Raw genomic sequence first — 21,822 nt, 5'->3', positions numbered from 1 at the left:
GACTCGGGGAGAATCCAGACGGTGTGATTTATCGATAGAGGACGCCAGGGGTGCAATCACTGTGAATCTGAAATATTACTGTATTGTAAGTGGGAATATGTGGGAAAGAAAAGCGTGCAGGAAAGCTCATGTGTAAGTATGTGCATCTGTATTATTAAAAATTAAAGAAGTGATGCATTGCTGCTGGGTTTGGAGTTAATGGAGTCAGATCTCTTGTCCTTAAATGTAGCTAATGTCTTTATTATTTAGCTTCCATAAAACAAAAAAATAAATGATTTAAGTTATCTCGAAGGCAAGGAAAACTCAGCGGATGAAAGATTATTAAATAATGAATGCTAAAAGAATAATCATGTGCATGTTTTGGATAGTTTACTTAAACTTAGTCGCCCAGCAGAAACACTGAGCAGGTTAACCCTGCTATATCATAAATGTGACCCTGGAGCACAAAACCAGTCTTAAGTCGCTGGGATATATTTGTAGCAATAGGCAAAAATACATTGTATTGGGAAAAATTATAGATTTTTCTTTTATGACAAAAATCTTTAATAATCAGGGTATTAAGTAAAGATGATGTTCCATGGAGATATTTGTTAAATTTCCTAATGTAAATATATAAAAACGTAATTTTTAATTAGTAATTTGCATTGCTAAGTACTTCATTTGGACAACTTTAAAGGCTATTTTCTCAATATTTAGACCATACACCAATGGAGCGCTTATTTATTCAGCTTTCAGATGTTGCATATAGTACATCTCTGTTTTGAAAGATTTACACTTACAGTAGGACTGGTTTTGTGGACCAGGGTCACAAATAAAGGCAAATGCACTTCTGGGATGAGATATGTATTCATTTCAGACATTATTATTTTACTGCTCTTGTCATTTTGAAAGTTCATAGTTTCATATAAGCATGTTGTTCAGCGACCCAGGTTATCCCCTTTCTGGTTATCTTCTTGAGATCTGGGAGTAAATAAACATACGGTGTGATACAGCTCATATCTGCAGTTAAACTATAATGACTACACCAGGGACTTCCACGCTTTGGAAAGATGCCGTTCAAATAAATAAACTCTGACAATAAGAACATTATGTGCAAACCATATCAGCGTAATTGTCTCCAGCCTGTAACTGGCTCTCTTTAATTTGTATGCGCACATCACTACTGTTAGTATTATTGAATAGTACTGTAATTAGAGTACGTACAGTAAAATAGAGTACTGCATCAAATGAAACAATGGTTTAATAAAGCAATAAGCCACAAGAGGCCATGCATTACTGTGTATTTATTCGCCACGTATCTGTCTGTATGGATGGCTGCATAAATATAATACCGTTTATAAACTTCTTTGTCTTTGCATGTTTAGGAAAATGTGTGGCCTTTTTAAAATGCAAGATTGTAATTCATCTGGTAAAGGTTGGCATCGGACACAAAATGTATAAAGGTCATTTGCTGGGGTGCTATTAGCAAACCTTGACCCCAGGGTTGAGATTCTTAAGAAGTGCTTTCAGGATTTGACTTTGAGAGCATAGAGCAAATGGCAGAAAAACAGCTAATGATTGTTTAATTGTTGTTAAATATCTCAGTGTGTCATTGTCATCGCTAATTGGAATCAATAAAGTTAGGAATCGGAGGGTTCTATGAAAAATGCAGACTGTCATCTACAGGGATTTTCATTTATCTCCATTAAAATCTAATTTTAACTGGTTCTAAAGTAAAATAAGGATTTAACCTTGATTCAGTCTTGGATGACACACTAAACCGTAAACGCAGCTACACAAAACCTGACCTGTGTTTGTTTGAAACCTACATAAACTACCAAAGCTTTATTTGAGCAAAAATACAGTAAAATAGCAATGTTGTGAAATATTATTACAATTTAAAATAACTGTTTTCTATTTTACTGTATTTTAAAATAACATATTCCTGTGATGGCCAAGCTGAATTTTCAGCACCATTACTCTAGCCATCAGTATCCCATGATCCTTCAGAAATCATTGTATTATGCCGATTTGGAACCACTATTATCAGTGATCAATGTTGAAAACAGTTGTGCTGCCTAATATTTTTGTGGAAACTTTGATGCCTTTTTCTTTAAATAGGAAGTTCAGAAGAATAGCATTTATTTGAAATGGATATATTTAATTACAATGTAGAAGTCTTTACTGTCACTTTTGATCAATGCATCTTTGCTGAATAAAAATAAAAAAAAACGAATTTTAAATGATGTATGTAAAGAAATAAAAAAAGTCTTCCACCCTTGGCAAAGTACAGCCTAAAGTTTCTTAAAAATGCGCACAAACATTCAGACGCCAGACTTTCGGTGATGAGGTTTTTGTATAAAACAGGCATAAGCAGAGTCAATGAGGCAGGGCCGAGGTCTGAACAAATGATCATTTGAAATGACTGAGCTGAATCGCAGAAGCTTCCTGCACAGTGATGCAGTACAATGCATTTTGTGCTCTTTGTCATGTCTAATCTTCTTTACTGGATAAGACAGAGCTGTATGATGTAAATGTGTTCTCAGAGCTTTTTTCTTTAATTCTAAATTGTAGGATGCACTTTCTTTGGGATGCAGCAGTACTAGTTTAGACAGGACTGAAACATAGAGCATGGTGTGGTAGGACATTAGCCTTACGGGTTATTAACTCAAAAAATACAAAGCTATATATATATTTTTTTTTTCACTGGTTTTTGGTTTTGTAAGGCAGCTGTTCATTAAATGCAGGTGTAAATGTCCATAGATCTTAGATGGAGAGCTCTACAAAAGAAAATGAAACTGTTGAGATCCCTCAGAGTGAAGTACAGTCTAACACTCTCTCCATCTCTCCTGCCATCTTTGTGTCTCAGATTGTGGAGGTCCAGTCGCTGGCAGCTGTCTAATAGAATGAGAGGCATGAAACTGTGTAATCATCTTGGTCGCAGGCCCAGGAACTTGTGTATGATAGAGGTTGTCGGTGTTCATTTGTTCACATGTACTTGGTGTAGAGGTATTTTCTGTGTCAGAGATGGAACTGGCAGAGATCCCGGTGTCATTAAGCAGAACATTTTTTGTTTAAATAATAAAGGTCTATCATATCAAAACATTGCTCAACAATTCAGAATATCAGTTAAAATCTTTGCTTTTTTTTCACGTCTCAGCAATCCCAGAGGATCCTCAGGCGGCAGAGGCATTTTACTCCGTGGATGAATTTGAGTCATGCTCGGAGGAAGATTCAGATGGAGAGGAAGACTCCGAGGATAATCTCCCCACAAACCCTTCCTATCAGACATGTGGACAGGTGAGGAGAGATCTGCCGCCCGAGAGAAGCTCTTGTCAATCAGCTTGTGTGACTGTGTGATAGATTTAACTCTGTGCTGCCTCAATCTTGTACACACCTGTCAACAAAACCAAAAAATGCAATATATACAGGTGCATCTCAATAAATTCGAATGTTAAAGGGGGGGTGAAATGCTATTTCATGCATACTGAGTTTTTTACACTGTTAAAGAGTTGGATTCCCATGCTAAACATGGACAAAGTTTCAAAAATTAAGTTGTACGTTTGAAGGAGTATTTTTGTTCCAAAAAAACCTCTTCCAGTTTGTCACAAGTTTCGGAAAGTTTTTTTCGAGTATGGCTCTGTGTGACGTTAGATGGAGCGGAATTTCCTTATATGGGTCCTGAGGGCACGTCTGCCGGAAGAGCGCGCGCTCCCGTATAGCAGAGCAATGAGAGCACAACAGACTTCACTGATCAGAGCGAGAGCGTCGTGAAAAGTCACAAAAGAAGTGTGTTTTTGGTTGCCAGGGCAAGACAACCCTGCACAGATTACCAAAAGAGAAACAGCATTAAGGGACCAGTGGACGGAGTTTATTTTTACAGAGCATCAACGGAGTTGTGCAAGTGTTTGTGTTTGTTCCCTGCATTTCGAAGATGTTTGTTTTACAAACAAGGCCCAGTTTGACGATGGATTTGCACATCGTTTATTTCTTAAGGATAATGCAGTCCCAACGAAAAAGGGTCACGATCGTGTGTTGGAACCGCAGGCGGTGAGTAAAACTGCTTCAAATATCTCTGTGTTGTTAACTTAGCTATCGGCGCGTGAGCACATCAAGTAAACAACATGCGATGTTGTCATCAAACTGCACTTTCCACATGTACAGCTTAAAAAAAAAAAAAAAAAAAGAAGACGACATAAAGTGGAACTTAGTCATTTTCCAAAACCGCTAAGCTAATATATACAGTTTCAGTGCATACCACATAGAGACGCCTTTGCTGATGCTGCTCTTGTTAAATTTCAGTCTCTGGATCTGTGTCACAGCTTCCAAACGCTCTCAACGCAAAAGCCTACTGGGCTCGTGATTCTTTAGCTCCGCCCACACGTCACGCCTCTAGGCGCTCGTGTTTTTCCGGGAAAAATCGGTACAGACTATCTTTCTCTTATAAATATAATAAAAATAAAGACTTTTTGGAGTTATGAAGGATGCAGTACTACTCTAAAGGTACTCAAGATTAACAGGATATTGAGTGAAAACGAGCATTTCACCCCCCCCTTTAAGTTAATGTGTGGTCATAAAAGCTGAATGCATAATTAAAGGTAATAATAATTACGACAACAATATCAAATATGAAAACAATTATCAAAATGCTATTTAAAATGGGTTTTTGTTAAATGTGACACAAAATCATTAGAATTGAAAGAACCCAAGACTTAAACTACTTCATTATGTGTGCATTGAATTGATTAAATACACGAGTTTCATAATTTGAGTTGAAAAACTGAAATAAATGAATGTTTCTTCTTTATTGAGATTAAAGACTTTATATACTGTGTGTACTTTTAAACAAAAGTACCTACTTTTAATTTGTTGCATTGCAACCATTTCAGTTGAACTAGGGTATGCAATATTTTTTTTTTTTTTAATGGAGAAAAACAATTAAATGGTGACCAGTTACTTACACTTCCCTTTATACATTCATACAGTATACAGTACATCTGAAAATTAAAACGGCATCCACTAGCCATATTGCTAATGCCATATCTCCTTCTGTGCTCAAGGACATTGTTGGTTTGATATTCCTCAAATATTCTCTTTTCCCTTCCAGTATCTTTTTGATTTATTCACACACTAAACTCAATGACCCCTCAAGTCTTAATAAGCCCTCATTAACAGGTTCATCTATAGAATAAGATGAATTCAGTAATATCTTACATGCACTCAAATCTACAGGAAATCATTAATGTACAGGTAATATGTCTGCGGTATTAAAGTCTGCATTATGCAAATGCATTTTGCCCATAGAGGGTTTCTCAGCCAAGCTCAAACTCATTATTTCAGAAACTTGGTAGTGCTTGAGTTTAACAGCTCAACAGCCAACACATACGTTCAGATCAGGTGTGAAAGAGCCAGGAGCTCATTTGGACTCCCAAGAGGTCACATACTGTGCACCTCAGCAGACTCTTAAAGCGGAAATCCAATACCAGGCATCTGCACGATTCGATCAGGCCAGCTGAGATTAAATCTATTTGTCACCATTGAGAGGAAGAAAAAAAACACAAAAACTCAGAACCATGATGATATAAGTATGAAACCAAAAGAGAGAGTGGAATAGACTTCTGCCCCAGTGGATATTTGGTAATTAGCTGGCTCACAGTAAGAGTGGAGTGGCGATGTTTGTGCTGCCAGTCGTGACCGGCTGAGATTCCCCAGAACTGAGGATAGGAGAATTGCATTTTGTAAATAGCAGAATAATACATAGCCAGACCTTTTTTTCTTTCTTTTCTGATTTCAGTGCTTTGCACCGACGGCTTCATACCCTTGAACTGCCCAAAGGCTGACCTTATTACACAATGTACTTGTGTCTTATTCACAATAATCTAGGTCCTGCTTTCTGCAAAACAACTACCGTTAGAATATGATTTTCCTGTTCTCAATACTGTGCTTCATCATCTGTTGGCACTTTAATCTTTGCTTCTTTTCAAATGCATTTTTATATCTTTATTGTTTTATCCATGTCCCAGATCCAGACATTTAATATAAATTAGTGCTGTCAAAATTAGCGCGTTAACGCATTCGATTAATTTGAAATATTTAACGCGTTAAAAAAAAATAACGCAATTAACGCGGTTGCAGTTTTTTTATTTCCAGTTGTGGCCTATGTGTGTTCAACGTGCAAAGAAATATGGATAAGACCAAGGAAGGACTTTTAGACGGAAAGTTTCAGTATAAAACTCTGCCGGATTACTCTTCAGTCTGCCATATAAAACATTACTGTTCATTCAGTCTGCCACAAGAAACAGCAACATTAAAATCATGAACTCAAATGTCATTGTTTAAAAAAAAACAAAAAACAATGACTGTAACAGTGCGTAAATCAGACCTTTCTGTAACGCTAACGTTAATAAGCTTAAACGAAAATAACGAAATAATTGTGTAGCGGAGTATTTTTTGTACACAGTGCTGCGAACTGTCAATCACTCCTGTACGCGTGCATCACTGTCCTCCTCGCAGCTGCAGCAACTTGCGCTCTCTCTCTTCCTCAAGCTTTAAAACAAAAAGGGGACAAAAAGATAATATTGTCTTTGTGCATAGGCTATAGATTAATTAGATAAATGAATATCTAAATTTGTGCCTTGCCGTCTACGGTATTTTTTTAGAACTTAGAAAAAAGATGCTGCAGCCAATGAACAGCCAGCGGGGGCTGCAGGACGACTCAACCTCCGCAGACAGTTTTTAATGTTTATCAGACAATAAATACTCAAGATTTTGCTTTAGTATAACTCACAACGAGTTTCACACACCTTCTCCGGCCACGTTGAGTTGTTGACACTTAACAGTGGGAAAAGCAACACATGCGCTATTCACTTGTATAACTTAAGGGTGAATGGGTAATGTAGTTTCTGCTCTCTGGGTGGGATGAATTAGGAAGCTTGCATTGTGAAGGGCGCTCTGAAAATCGGCAGTGCAGGTAAAAGATTAAAACCTCTATTAAAACAGATGTCCAAATGAGCGTACCGGTACGCTACAAGCACGTTCTGGGCGCACGGAGAGGTGGCGGTACGCTCAAGAGCTATATTTGGAAGTGGCGGTACTGAGTACCGGTGCGTACTGGCCCACTTAAAGCACTGGCAATGACTATACTTTGGAATTTTTTTTGCAGTCCACTTAGAATTCAACATGGAAATCATTTTTGTTTTTTATTGGCATTGATTGTTTTGAAATTCAAATGGTACTTACATGCCTGTGTTTTTATTTCTGTAATAAATATGGCTCTCAAGCCAACAGTTAATTTGGAGGATATTGATGGTTTATTGCAGGTATGTTGTTTACATGAGAAAATCTGTGTTACAAGTTAAACAAAAATTCCAATAAACAATCATATTTTGAATTTAAATAGTTTCTTTGTCTTGAGTTTACATTAATTATTTACATTTTACATTTACATATCCAAAAAGTTTCAGTCTTTTAATTGCGATTAATCGCGATTAATCGCGATTAATTTTAAAAAATTGTGCGATTAATTAGTTATTTTTTTTTAATCGATTGACAGCACTAATATAAATATATGAAATCCAGCATAACAAAATCTATTGCATTTTTAAAACTATAATAATCTAAACATAGTGAAATATTTATAAATATATAAACTTTATAAACATTTCCATATTTTATTTTTAAAAAATTATTTTATTAACTTTTACATTTTACATACAAAAAAGTATTGTAAAAAATGTTGGCAATTATATTTGTGTATAACTGTAAAATAAATAATAATAATTATACTTTAATAATTGTTTACTTTTATGAATTTTATGAATGATCATTTCATGATGAAATATGATGTTTTGCAACAATAAAAAACTTATCTGGTGTGATGAATGTTTATGTAAAAAAAAATAGGTAATTTTGAGTGAGATAATCATAAATGAGATGTAGGGGAAATAATGGTTTGGTGGAAAAGTTAATTCATGTTTCATAGGAAAAACAATCCTTTGAATATATATATATATATACTTTTGGGGATTTCAATGAGATTATTTTTTTTTAAATGGTAAAATTGTGAATATATTTTAGGAGGGATTATTTCTTTAAAGTCCAAAAAAGTGCACCTTATTATGTTGCTGATGGACCTTTAGCCCTGCTCCAGACTCACTCAGTCAATCTTAGAGGCTTTCATCTTAACAAGGTGAATGTCTCAAGGGAGTATAAAACCCTTCAGATTCCCTTTATCATGGTTCCAATTCCTCTCTCTAGGTCATGTTATCATTTCAAACGGGAGACCCATTGATCCGGAATGGTGTTTATAGGACCTGTATTTCAGGACCCGTGTGGCTAGACTGACATTAGGGAATTGATCTAAACGAAGGCAGTGCCCTCTCAGCCCTATATTTTCCACTAATATTATAATGTCTCTGTATGTAGGCCAGAGGGAACATAAGGTGTGTTTCAGCCTGAATGTGTCCCCTTCTTGTGTGTCTTGTGTATCACAGGACAGTGACCTGGAAGCCATGATCAGACACATGGAGAATGTTCTGGATGGTGAATTGGTTGGTGAGTATTTATATTATTTTATTTCCCAATCATTCTATGAAGATATATGCATAAAACATAAATTAATCCAGCATTTTTTTATGATAGGCCTGTGTACTTATACAAACCCAATGGCAGGTGTAAGATATATAACATCTTTCTCCAATAGTGACTGGCCAATTCCATGAAAGGTCAGTGAGCAGACACAGAACTGCTTATTAAAGGTCAAGGGCCTGTAAAAATGCTACATTCCTCTAAAGACATGTGAGCATGCTCATTTAGCTCCATACACGTAGAATGAATGACCCATTTGCCAGTTTCACCCCTCTGTGTGTGATGCTGAGGAATTTTTTGCTTGTTCCTGATGACTCTGAGGTGAGAATGTCAGGAAGCCACTTGAAGCCATGGTGACATTGATTAGGTCATTCATGTGAGGCTATTTACAGGCCCTGACCACATCTGATAAGTTCTGTGCATTTCCTTGTCAATAGAACTAGAGTATTTATGTCCTGCTCTCAGTCTCTTTCCTGGCTTATTTCATTATCTTAGGTTTCAAATGCTTTATATAAACTGCCATTTTGGATCACATCAATCCCTGGCTATTTATCCCTTCTAAAAATGACCACATTCTATCTAGAATAAATGTGCAAATTTATTAACCCATACTTAATATTATTATTAAATCATTTCATTTTTGGCACCCTAATGTATTTTTGTGAAATGTTTGGTTTAAAAAGTATGCTCTTTTGCATTTCTTTACATGCTGCTTGGTTTTGTTATCAAATGCAATGGCATTAATTCATTTCTAAGTGTCTTTGCTGTTTGAGACCATTGTGAATAGTGTTTGCATATATCAGCTTGAGTTAGCATTTATTTGTGAGTGTTTTCATGCATGCTGATATCTTCATTTCTCGATAGTCTGTTATTCACAAAAATGGCCAGACAGATTAGGCCATATATAATAACAATACACTATTCACCAATCCTCCTATCTCCTGTAATGAAAATGTTACTCCTCACTTCTGAACTCAGCTTATCTGTAGAGTAAGATGAATGATAGCAATGTTAGGTCAATGCATGATGGGTAATATGAGCTCAGGGTTGGTCTTACCTTATCTCCTTTCTTTCTCCAACCACCTTGTCAACACAATGAATGTCAGATTTGCTCAGCCATAAGAAAGAGTATAGATTGAAAAATGGAGAAGAAAAAATAGTTTTTTGGTTCAAAGTGAGTAGCAGTAGATTTGATTTCAGGTGGAGCATTCATCATGAATTATCTGACTAAACTGTGGTTCAAAAGATAGATTAATGTGTTCTTTTAATTACTTTTTTTATTCATCTAATGATTATGCTGCTAACAGATCAGCAGTGACAATTTACATACAAACAAACATTTGACATAGTACTCAACACAATACACAGGGTGGTCTGAATCATGATTTTTGTGTCTCCTCTTCACCTGGTGAAACAAATGCACGCACACACACACACACACAATCTGGTTTGGCTTGGTGAACCATAACACACATGCCACTGTGGCTGACAGCTCAGAAATGCAGCTTTCTTCTTGAGCTTCACTATCACATCTCTGCATAAAAGTGTAGCTAAAGCTTTAACCATTATCTTTATGTATTTATTTATGTAAAATATCTTCCCCTGGTGCTTATTATCCTCTGTTATTCTCTAATTGCGATGTCAAGCAAGTAGTAAGCTCTGTAATATTCTGCCATAAAAAGGCCTTTTTATTAGAGACTTACTCATAAACATTCATTATAAACCTGCAGATTTATTTATTGAACTGGAGTAGATGCACTGTTTTGGTTGTTTATGATTTTCTTTTTATTATTATTCTCCAGCATCCCTGCATCATAGGCAGCATAGAGCTGTACTTTATTTCTCTGTATGATAAACTGAATAAAAAAGGCCACATTTTTGCACTCCGATGCCCTCATTTGTGTGTGTGTGTGTGTGTGTGTACACTGTGCATACATTACTGTTCAAAAGTTTGGGGTTGGTAAGATTTTTAAAAATTGATTTTAAAAGAAGTTGCTCATGATCACCAAGGGTGCATTTATTATTTACGAAAATACAGTTAAAACAGTAATATTGTGAGAGATTAAAATGTAAAATAAATTTCAAATGGTTTTCTATTTGAATGGGTTTTAAAATGTAATTTATTCCTGTGATGCAAAGCTGAATTTAGTATCTTCAGTATCACACAATCCTTCAGGAATCATTGTATTATGCTGATTTGCTGCTCAAGAAACATTTCTTATAATCATCAATGTTGAAAACAGTTGTGCTGCTTTATATATTTATATATATTACATTTTTTGACGAATAGAATGTTAAAAGAACTGCATTTATTTGAAACAGAATTTTCGGTGAACTGGAAAAAAAAGACAGATTAAAATATATTTATTTAATTATACACAGTGTTTATATGTATAGGCCAATTTATAGTAGTTTACAAATTTCAAGCATTTTAGCATAAAGTCATCAATCAAGTTGGTCCAAACGGTTATCTGATATTGTATATGCACTGTTCCTGTGTTTCAGGAGCTGAAGCAGAGGAACAGAAGCCTCAGCTGGGTTCTCTAGGAGTGAGTAGCATCAATACATCCATGGCTGAGGGCAGAATACAGCGCATGAGAGAGTGAGTGTGTCATCCTTAACCTGTTCACTATCTGCTTTTCTTGCTCCAGAAGCTCCTAAAAGCCCACCCTGCCTCTCTGTCATTCCTAAAGCCCGAGTCAGATTTTCTCAGGGCTGAGCAGATGTGTGGCTCACAGCTAAAACTAGCATGAGCCAGATGCTGAACTCCTCTGATGATTTATTAGAAATAGTACAATAGCTGTATCATCGGGTGCCAAACATGGGCGAAGTGCATCACTGATGAAAAATGTAATTTTGAATAAAAATGTCAATTCAAGCATTAAATGCGAATGGTATGAGCATTATATGAATTCAAAATTAAATTTGGAGGCCTCTGGACAGCATTTCCAAACATGAACAAATGTCTGAAAACACAAAAATGAATATTTATGGTCCTTTTGTACACCGTTGTGTGTATCAATATCTGCTCCTGCTGTGTTAGTAACCCAATAATCCTCCCTGTGATGTGTTTCTATAGGTACATTTTAATATGAGGTTCTGCTTGGAATGTCATTTATGATACATAAAGCCAATTAACTATTTTTCAGGTTATTGTACACAGATGCTTTTCCATTTTTCCTCAGGACTTCATGTTTGTCATCTTCTGTATAGATAACCTTCAGCTTCTTTTCTTATTTCCTAAGTTGTAGAACAACAAGAGCTTGTACAAGAGCAACAAATTATTCCCTGCAAAAGCTGGGTCAGTCAGATGATATTTTTGTAATACTTCAGCAAGGCTGCATTAAACTGATCAAAAGTGACAGTAAAGACATTTACAGTGTTATAAGTAAATGCTGTTTTGTACTTTATATATTCAACAAAACCTGAGAACTGTATTATGCAGCAAATAATACAATAAAAAAATGTTCAACATTTATATTTTTAAGAAATGTTTCTTGAGGCCCAAATCATATTAGAATCATGTGACACTGAAGACACTGAAGATGATTGCTGCTGAAAATTCAGCTTTGCTTCACAGGAATAAATTACATTTTAAAATGTATTAAAATAGAGAACAGTTATTTTCAATTGAAGTAATATTTCAAAATATTACATTTTTGATTTACTAAATGCAGCCTTGGTGAGCATAATAGACTTCTTTCAAAAACAAACAAACAAAAAAATCTTAACAACCCCAAGCTTTTGAATGGTTTTCTATTTTCTTTGACAAAGATAGAATTATGCTGTACATTGAGAAACATAAGAAAATAATAACCATATAAATATGATCTTTTTCCAAGAGACCATTAGAGTATGTACAAAACAGCATTGTTTTTCAATGGCTGTCAATAGAATAAAATTGGTAGATTTTATCTTACTTTTTTGGATATTATTATAATCTTTTTTGTATTCCACTTGGGGGTCACTAGAACCCAGCTTTGAAACTCCTGCCCTAATGTACCATACTTTACCATAGCATTCTGTCCCATGCCACTCCATCCTCCAGTAGAAGCTTGCTAGAGTCCTCTGTCTTCCCTTCAGCATGACTGCAGAACCTTCCCCGACGGCAGCCGGGCTTGTAGCTCTGCTACTGAGTGTGGGTTGAAGATATTAATAACAGAAGTGCTCTTCGTGCGAAGGCAGGAATTAGAGGCTGTCAGCTCCCTCTCTCCAAGTCTCATAAGACTGTAAAGAAGAGGAGGAGGGAGAAGGAGAGCACAGGTAGCAATTTACAACAGCTGCATTTTCCCTACACAGTCTACAGTCTTGTTCCTCCAGATGCAGCTCTACTCAGCTTCCACTTCTTTCTTTCGGAGTGAAGAAGTTCTCAGGTGTATGCAGGTGCAGGCTGATTCTAAATCTGAAGAAAAAAAGTTTTCACAAAACATTGAAGTGTAGAAAAATAACAAATAATTTATATTTGTTTTATTTTTTTGTTTTATTTTAAAATTAAGCGTTTTTAAAGGGTTAGTTCACCCAAATAGCAAAATTATGTCATTAATAACTCACCCTCATGTTGTTCCAAACCCGTAAGATCTCCGTTTATCTTTGGAACTCAGTTTAAGATATTTTAGATTTAGTCCGAGAGCTCTCAGTCCCTCAATTGAAACTGTGTGCAAAAGTTTTTATTACATTTTTATTAATGTTTTACGTTTTAAACAATATATAACAATATAAATCATTTTAGTTTTATTTCAAAATAACACATCTCGTCATGAGGACACATAATACTGGGTCACCAGATGTTATCAGACTATAACTATTATACTGTCATTGAATGTTTAATAATTTAATCTTAAAATCTTGATGTTGAAAGCAACAGATGCTTTTAAACTTATTCTGGGCTTATGCCCCTGACAGTGCATATATCAGCTCATTTGGATTTTATTTTAACCAAATTAATTTCCTCTAAAAGTCACTTGTCAGATGTGAGACTTGAACCCACGCCCCCATTTGAAGACCAGCGTGCTTTTCCTTTGAAAAGACTGAATCATCTTGAGTCAGCCTTTTTGTCAGTAAAAATGCTTTCATTGTGCTCTTTAGATTTCAGTATGTTATACAGTATGTGCATTTGGGAATAACCTCGAGGACAGCACTCAAGGGTATATCTGAAACCAAAAGCGTCTTCTGATGTTGTTTGATGATGATAACACTCTACTGCTTCACCTACTGTAGCTCATCTCTGCAGGACACATGAGTTCTCTCAAACGTGTTAATGTATGGTATTGCATCTTCTGTTGATTGTTATGTAGGACCTGTTTGTTGACTGCAGCTCATTAAGCCTCTCGAAATAGCTGATCAAAGCTGCAGCAGGAAGCGTACATTCACTGAGATATAGGTCCTCTTTTATCAGAGCAAGCACAGAAACGTCTGAGCTGTCGAAGTAACTGCCCAGAGCAGTAGCTGCTTGTAAGTCATTATGCTTTTGTTGTTGAGGAGGTTCCCAGGGTTTGGGAGCTCTCTATAGAAGAACGGAGCGTGGTGATTGCAAATGAAAGAGACTCCGGTTGGCCAGGAAGTGGAGGGGCGGGCGGAGAGCTGTGTTTATCATGCTGATTGCAGCTCAGCCTTGATTATACCACCACTAATCAGCTGGAAATGGACTATGTGCATGTACGTGTGTGTATGTGTGTGTGTGTTTGCCACAAGTTTGACAACTTAGAAATGAACGCCTCTCTTATGTGAAAGCACTGTCTGAAATTGACTTAGAGACAACAGCGTTGAAGAGGGTTGGTTGTTGTGATCTCAAAGGTCTCTCAGTTATTATTGTCTTTATTTCTGGCTTCTTGACAAAGTCGTGAGTCATTATAACAGAGGGGTCTGATTGCTCTCCTTTCACTGTCTTAAACTTTAAGACTAGCATACTTAGCTTTGTCCTTCATAAAAAAGATGTTTATAATGCATCTCAGTTTAGTTATTGTGCAGCTCCACTCCGCTCCAGTTTCTTTCTTTCAGAATAAATAAAGTATAAACATGTGCAAGCAGATTCTAGTTCTGAACAGGTCAAATTCTCTTACTCTGTAAATTGGTTCATTCAGTTGAGTTACTTTTGAGTTGAACAAACTTACAACAAAATAATAATATGTGTAACTTTTCTGACCTTTAGGATGATAAAAAAAAAATGCTTTTTTACATTTTTATCATGGTACTTTAATGATTTCAAATAAATATATATATTTTATTATTATTATTTTTATTTATTTAATTTTTTTGCATAGTCTTCACTATTAATTATGACATTTCCATAACCTCCTCATGTTGTGCCACTTTAAAATCACTTTGTGCAAATTAAATCATGCGTATATTCCATGCAGTTCATAAAGTCAAATAATTTGCTCTCTCCATTTAACCATGCTGGAGTGCTCAAACTTCCAGAGTCACAGTGAAACGCAGGGGAGCATGGAAACAAGGAGACAGCAATTACCTCACGCTGAAGTGAGCAGAGGGTACAATCGATTTAATCCCAGACCGCACACGCTCATATCCCACTCCCCATTACTGCAGAAGATGGAGCAGGCAGGAGGATTGTGCTCACTGAAGCCAGCCACCACCGTCCTGTCATTCCTCAGCACGAGCAGCTGCTGACACCTGTGTGATATGACTGAAAATATGACTGCTGTCAGCCTCCAGGCACAACTTTCCCTGTTGACAGTCGACACTCTCAGGTGACCTGTTATATCATGTTAAAACAGCAATAACAGAACTAATGAGAAGTGGTGACAACAGGTATCCTCCTGGAAAATACCCGAGTTTATATACATACAAACATACATATATGAAATTAAATGAAATAATGAATAAAGTTATTGGAGTTTTTGTAGATGCAAAATTTGGCACATTGCTAATATAATCATTTAGTGTTTTTAGAGTTATATGCAATATATACTTGTATTTATTTCATTATTTTATAATTTGTTTTCATTTAAATTTGATTACATTTTAGTTTGTTTTTCATTTAAGTTTGAGTTATTTTCATATTATTTTATTTCAGATTTATTAAAATTTTTCAGTTACATTTATTGTTTTTGTTTTAGTATAACAACACTGACATTTACACATTTGTGTGTGGGGGCCAGAAATGGCATCAGGAAATCCAATCCAGATTCTAACTGGAATAATGAACTGATGCACACCCTATCAGCTCATCATTGCTAAATATACTATTCACATGCTAATTAGTTCAGTATTTCTCTAACTCCATGTCACTTTCTCTTTCTGTAAAGACTGTAGCGGTCCCTTTTAGGCTCAAGGGCTTATATTTTGTCTTTTTACAAATCAGACTCAGGAAAAAGGCAGCACAGATGTGATATGTCAAGACCAGGTCCACACTGAATCTGTACCAGTAACATTAATTGGAAGTTGTTAAAAGTTAAGATGAAAACAAAACTTAGGGGTCAAGAAGACTCAAACTGTCAACAGGGGGTGTCTTTTCCATTAAATTATTTGTATATGTTACATGAAATGTGTTGTTATACAGATAAAAATTGCAAATGGAAAGTCAAAGATTTCATCAAGGGCTCATTTTTCTTCTCGTGGGCATGAGGAGAAACATTCATACTTTTTATTTGAAAAGAACCACAGGCATCACACAGTTTGAGTTCACTTGTTTTCATAGAGCATGTTGATTTGAGTCTGAGACCACTAGTGAATAGCTTCTATTTTAATACATTTGATTATAAATGATATTTTCAGCATAAATATGTGGGGGAAAAGCTAAATTGACAAGCATTTTGTACACCTGTACTTTTTATGTACATTTTTAAATGATGAAAAAAACACACAACATAATATTTTTTGTTATTTACATCTGTTTTGAATCCCATGTTTTCAGTGTGGTTTTCGAATTTTTAATTCCACCGAATTTAGTGTATATAAAGCCTATAATTTAATTTAATTTTAAGTACGCTCCACATACCGTATTTTTCGGACTATAAGTCCCACCTGAGTATAAGTCGCATCAGTCCAAAAATACGTCATGATGAGGAAAAAAATATTTAAGTCACACTGGACTATAAGTCGCATTTATTTAGACCCAAGAACCAAGAGAAAACATTAATGTCTACAGCCGCGAGAGGGCGCTCTGTGTCTTCAGTGTAGACTACAGGAGAACTGAGCAGTATAGAGCGCCCTCTCGCGGCTGGAGACAGTAATGTTTTCTCTTGGTTCTTACAGTCACACCTGACTGTAAGTCGCAGGACCAGCCAAACTATGAAAAAAGTGCGACTTATAGTTCGGAAAATACGGGTACATAGTTAGATATGTTTGGTATAATGCTTGAAAAGAAAATCTAAATATGTTATACATTATGCCCTTGCTTGCTAGTCTCAGAAACAACCACACTAGTCATATATTTATTTGTAAATGCCCAGCTGAATCATACAGATCTTTGTACTTGTTAAAAAGATTTAACCTGTTGAGAGATTTTTTTGTTGTTGTTGTGGTGTTAAAAAAGCCAGAACACGGTCACAGTTCTTTATACTGTCAGAAGAGCCTGCTTTTGTGAGCTTTAGCAATGACACCATTAATTAATGTTCCTGTTGCTCAAGTGGTAGAGCATTGTGCTATGAAGCGCAACATGGGAACACATGGTAGGTAAAAATCGATAGCCTGAATGCACTGTAAGTCACTTTGGATAAAAGCATCTCCTAAATGCATACATTTAATTTTAATTTAATGGTCACATTAGTACAAGGCCTCAATGCCTCAAGATGCTGCTCATGTAGTTCTGAACTTCTTAAGCTTAGAGGTTTGCTACAGATGGACTGACACAAAAAGATAGACACGACATCATCTGGACCCCTTGTGTTTCTTTTAATTGGCTTTTTAGGGGGGATATTGTTCATGTCTTCCAGCTGTCTCTTTCATTCCTTGTTCTTTCCACATCCTCTGATGGCTTTATATTTGGCTTTTGGGTACTGAGTGAAGATAACCAAAACCTTGTACGTCTGAACCCTGTCAGATGATACCGCAGCAGAAACCTCTGAGCTACTGCGGCCAGCAATCCATCAGCTTTTCACACTTTACGTCACATATGTTACAGTGTCCAGAACAATGAAACGCTCTGTCTTGTAAACTCCAAATCAATTGAGTTCCTTAGACAAGAAGAAACCTGATTTCTGTGGCTCTATCCCTCATAAGAATGACAATTCCAGATATACCAGGATTTAATGAATTACATTAACTTCTGTTATCTGACCTTCACTGTTGAGCTCGGTTGGACCATTACCTTGTACTGTCTCTTAGATTTCTAGATTATCAATTTTGAGAAAATCATTCAGATATCCCACTGTTTCACACTGAATGGACTTATTCACAAAGGCCCCATTTGAAGGAAAAGGAAAAACGTTCTGTTTTTGGTCTGTCAGCTGTGGACATATTTCACCTTATGTATAGTGTGTGTGTGTGTGTGTGTGTGTGTGTGTTTGTGATGGGCTGTTCTGCTTTTGCTGAGGGGTCCAAAGGTGCCGTTGGAGATCTCACTGACATTGACATGAGGACGTGATTCATGATGCCTGATGCCTCACAAACCCAACACCTGTCAGGGGGCAAGGTCCCGCTTGGATGCATCCACTTGTCCCACATAGTTGAGAAACTGAATGCTTTAGAACAGGAACTCCAGAAATCTCCTTGCTTTTGAGTCTTGAGACTTTTGCAAGTCCTTTATAAATGTGAACTGGGTTATTTGGACTTATTTAATTGTAAATTGAAATGTGGTCTTTTAGGTCGGTGTGTCTGAAGCTAGGAGAGGAGGTGTTCCTGAAGGTCTATAACTATCTGAAGCAGGCCAGGCAGAGGCAGGAGAGTGAAGAGAGCATCAGACAGGCTCTGATCCAGCTGGTGGAGAAGCCCGGTGATTGCTTTGAAGTAGATCAACTTCTTTATTATGAAGAGCTGCTTGTGGCGGCACAGGAAAACACTGTAATAAGATAACAATGAAGCAGATACACACACACTCACAGATGTTATCCGTCAACAACTATATAGATCAATTTATGTACTTTCAAGATCCACATATGATGCAACTTCATATTGTGTGAGTGCAAATCCTTTATAAGGGTTGTGCAGAATTCAGGCTATATGTCTGACCAGTAAGAAAAAATAACAAAACATTATATATATATATTCTTACTGAGTAGACATATAGCCTGAATATCTAAACTAATCTAAAGTGTAATGTTGTAAAAACTATTTACACATTTTTATTCTGAACAACAGAATTACAGCACCACAAGATGTTTTATTTTTTATTCATGCATTTTGGCATCAAACGTGCACTCCACTGTCTTCCTTTAAAACATGCACTCCACTATCATCTGTAAAATATAAGTTAATTAATTAAATATAATGAAATATGGGTCATTTCCATTAAAAAGAATGGAAATGTATTCATATGTTGATTCATTCATATGTACATGTTTTGATGTTTATATGTATCAACTTATGGAAATGTATTCATATGTTGTGTGTTTATGGTTAAATCATACTGGAAATAGTTCAAAAGAATGTAAAAATGTATCATTAAAAACGACACTTCCTTTAAACTCAAAACACAATGCTACATTCTGTTTGCTATGTAAGTTCAATTTCAGGATTGAGTTAGAATTGAAAGCCATTCTTTATTCAATTCTGTTTGCACAGAACTCTGATATTTATGATGTGTGATGCATTCAAGTCATATTTCATAAAGATTAGGTACTTAGGTCTATACACATTGTCCTTGTAAATATAAATAAATACAAATGTTGAAATGTTATTTAAGGTAATATATTGTTTTGCTTATTTATGTACTATCCTGAGTTTGAGACCTGTGCAAAAAAATGAAATGCCCTTTACTGTGTTCACACTGTACACATATGAGTATGTTTTATGTTTTTTGCTTAATATTCGTTTTAACTTCTGATGGGTCTTTCACTAGTTCATTCTTTCACTTCTTACAGGTTTAAAAGAACTGCACTGCACTGACATATAACATTTTTTCATTGTTTTGTGGAAACCCCTGGTGTTTTATGATTACAGTTTTTAATCGACTTGTTTTATGGTGTCTGTTCACCAAAAATTGGCTGATTTCTCACAGCTCAGAAGTTAGTGTGCGCAGTAAAATGAAACGGTACAAGATCAATAGTAGAAAACACTGAGACACAAGGACTCCAGCGCTCAGTCAGCCTTCTCTATTGTTCTGTTTTTATCACTGAAGCGAGACATTCATTAAATTGATCTACTTTTTCTTGCTTGAATGTAAGAATGTTGTTGTTTTTTCCATGTTAAAGATAATCCAAACTCCTCTCTGAAGAGTGTTTTCACAATGCCAGCACTGATATTATCAGATAATGTATGTTTAGCTGTTAGTCATCGTGATGGATTACTACACCATTACAATGAAAGTTCAAGGTTTGTGTGTGAGATGAAGAGAAATGTTGGAGAAACATGGCATTACATCACTAGTGGATCCTCTGCAGTGAATGGGTGCCGTCAGAATGAGAGTCCAAACAGCTGATAAAAACATCACAATAATCCACAAGTAATCCACATGACTTCAGTTCATTTATTAATTAAGTCAAAACCTACATGCTTGTAAGAAACAAATCGATAAATAAGGATTCTTAAACTTTAAACCGTCACTTCTGGCTATACACCATAAAAACACGAACACTCAGATTTTCACTTCACAAGATGTTAATTGATGGACTGGAGTCATGTGGATTGCTTGTGGATTATTGTGATGTTTTTATCAGTTGTTTAGACTCTCATTCTTATGGCACCCATTCACTGCAGTGGATACAATGTTGGGTAACGTAATGCTAAATTTCTTCAAATCTTTTTTGATAAAGAAACCAACCCATCTTCATCTTGGATGGCCTTAGGGTGATTACATTTTCTGCAATTTTTTTTATTTTGGGCATCAGCAGAAATCCACAGCGCATTTTAGCACATCAAGTTCATAGCTGTGCTTGAGCCGTCATGCTGTGCTTGTTAACTCTCATTTACACTTTTTAAATGGCGTTCCAGTTTGCCCTCAAGTATAAACCGTGTACCCCACGTCCTCCTACTGTGCTCACCTTTCCACATGTGAGAAAACAAAGCTTTGTTCAGAGAGCTACAATAGCCAAACATCCATTGTTTTGTCCTTAGTTGGTGTTGTGGTCATATCAACGCTGTCTCATTACCGTGACTGTGTTATCAGACACCTTATCATGTTGTGCTTTACTGATATGTCATGAATGGAGAGAGACGAGGGCATTGTCATGGACAATGACAGATGTCGCGAGGGATTCGCTGCTTGTGCTTCCAGTCAAACAAGAAAAAAAAAATGTTTATGAAATGAATACTCCGGAAGAGATATGGTACAATAAGTATAGTTTTAACAGTTTGACAGTGATTGACTGCTGTATTTACAAATAAGTGTGACCTGGGGTGCTGCACAAGATCCTGGGCCCTATGCATAGGCAGTCCTAATGCCATAATGCACTACTTTTTCTTCTTCGTCTCGTCTTTGCTTCTGTTCACCTTTGTATTTGGCGGTTCCGCAGGAAGTTAGATAAACTAGAGGGGTCAAAGTTTATATGACGCCATAGACGGGCGACAAAATGGAAATAAAGAAACATGCCGTGTCTTCTAATTAAACTATAATTTTCTCCGGATTTGAAAGTTCGTGGAAACTGTCAGGATAATCTAAGTACACAACTAAAAAATATATATAGATATAGTGATTTCTGCTATTTTTAAAGCAGAAAAATTACATATTGCGCCTTTAATGCACAAATCTTTGAATTGTACCTTATGTATTCTACCTGACATAGTTTTTGTCTATTTCATTTTTTGGCATGTCATATTAATAAATATTCATTTTAGTCAATTTTACTAATATGACATAGAATTTTTGTTCATATTTAGATACATAACATTTTTTAGTTGACAAGAAAAAATTATACCAAATATTTAAACAGTATACAATATATATTGATTAAACATGAAACAACAAAAATGTTAAGACTCATGAAACATAAACATAAACATTTTCTCTTATTTTCATTAGAAGTATTAAATGACAATGATAAGTAAAATCTATTTAAACTGAATTAAAATGTAGTTAAAATGTTTTTATTTTAAATACAAAGTGAGTTCATATATAAAACATTCCATTGCAAAGCAAATGTAATTAATTGAAAACGATCTACTATGTTTATTGCAACAGAGTAATCCATACAACTCAAGTCC

General features: G+C 35.8%; 1 protein-coding gene across 6 annotated transcripts in view; it reads left to right on the top strand.

Annotated features, from left to right (window-relative positions):
- Positions 1 to 19,800, top strand: part of LOC128030456 (serine/threonine-protein kinase Nek11) — a 70,553-nt gene extending 50,753 nt beyond the window's left edge. For 5 of the 6 annotated variants that reach the window (XM_052618112.1, XM_052618113.1, XM_052618110.1 and 2 more), the window contains 4 exons: positions 3,140 to 3,279; positions 8,472 to 8,532; positions 11,071 to 11,167; positions 18,330 to 19,800. In XM_052618112.1, coding sequence (XP_052474072.1) covers positions 3,140 to 3,279; positions 8,472 to 8,532; positions 11,071 to 11,167; positions 18,330 to 18,537 — 506 coding nt within the window. In that variant the 3' untranslated portion in view covers positions 18,538 to 19,800. Of the gene's footprint in view, positions 1 to 3,139; positions 3,280 to 8,471; positions 8,533 to 11,070; positions 11,168 to 11,216; positions 11,452 to 18,329 lie in introns of those variants that run through there. The other variant, XM_052618114.1, reaches the window with a different exon arrangement.
- Positions 19,801 to 21,822: the final 2,022 nt, after the last annotated feature.

This window comes from Carassius gibelio, chromosome A16 (genome assembly GCF_023724105.1).
Source record: "Carassius gibelio isolate Cgi1373 ecotype wild population from Czech Republic chromosome A16, carGib1.2-hapl.c, whole genome shotgun sequence".
NCBI classification, from domain to species: Eukaryota; Metazoa; Chordata; class Actinopteri; order Cypriniformes; family Cyprinidae; genus Carassius; species Carassius gibelio.
The sequence above is the reverse complement of the archived record's forward strand: the minus strand, read 5'-3'. Positions and strand labels throughout refer to the sequence as shown.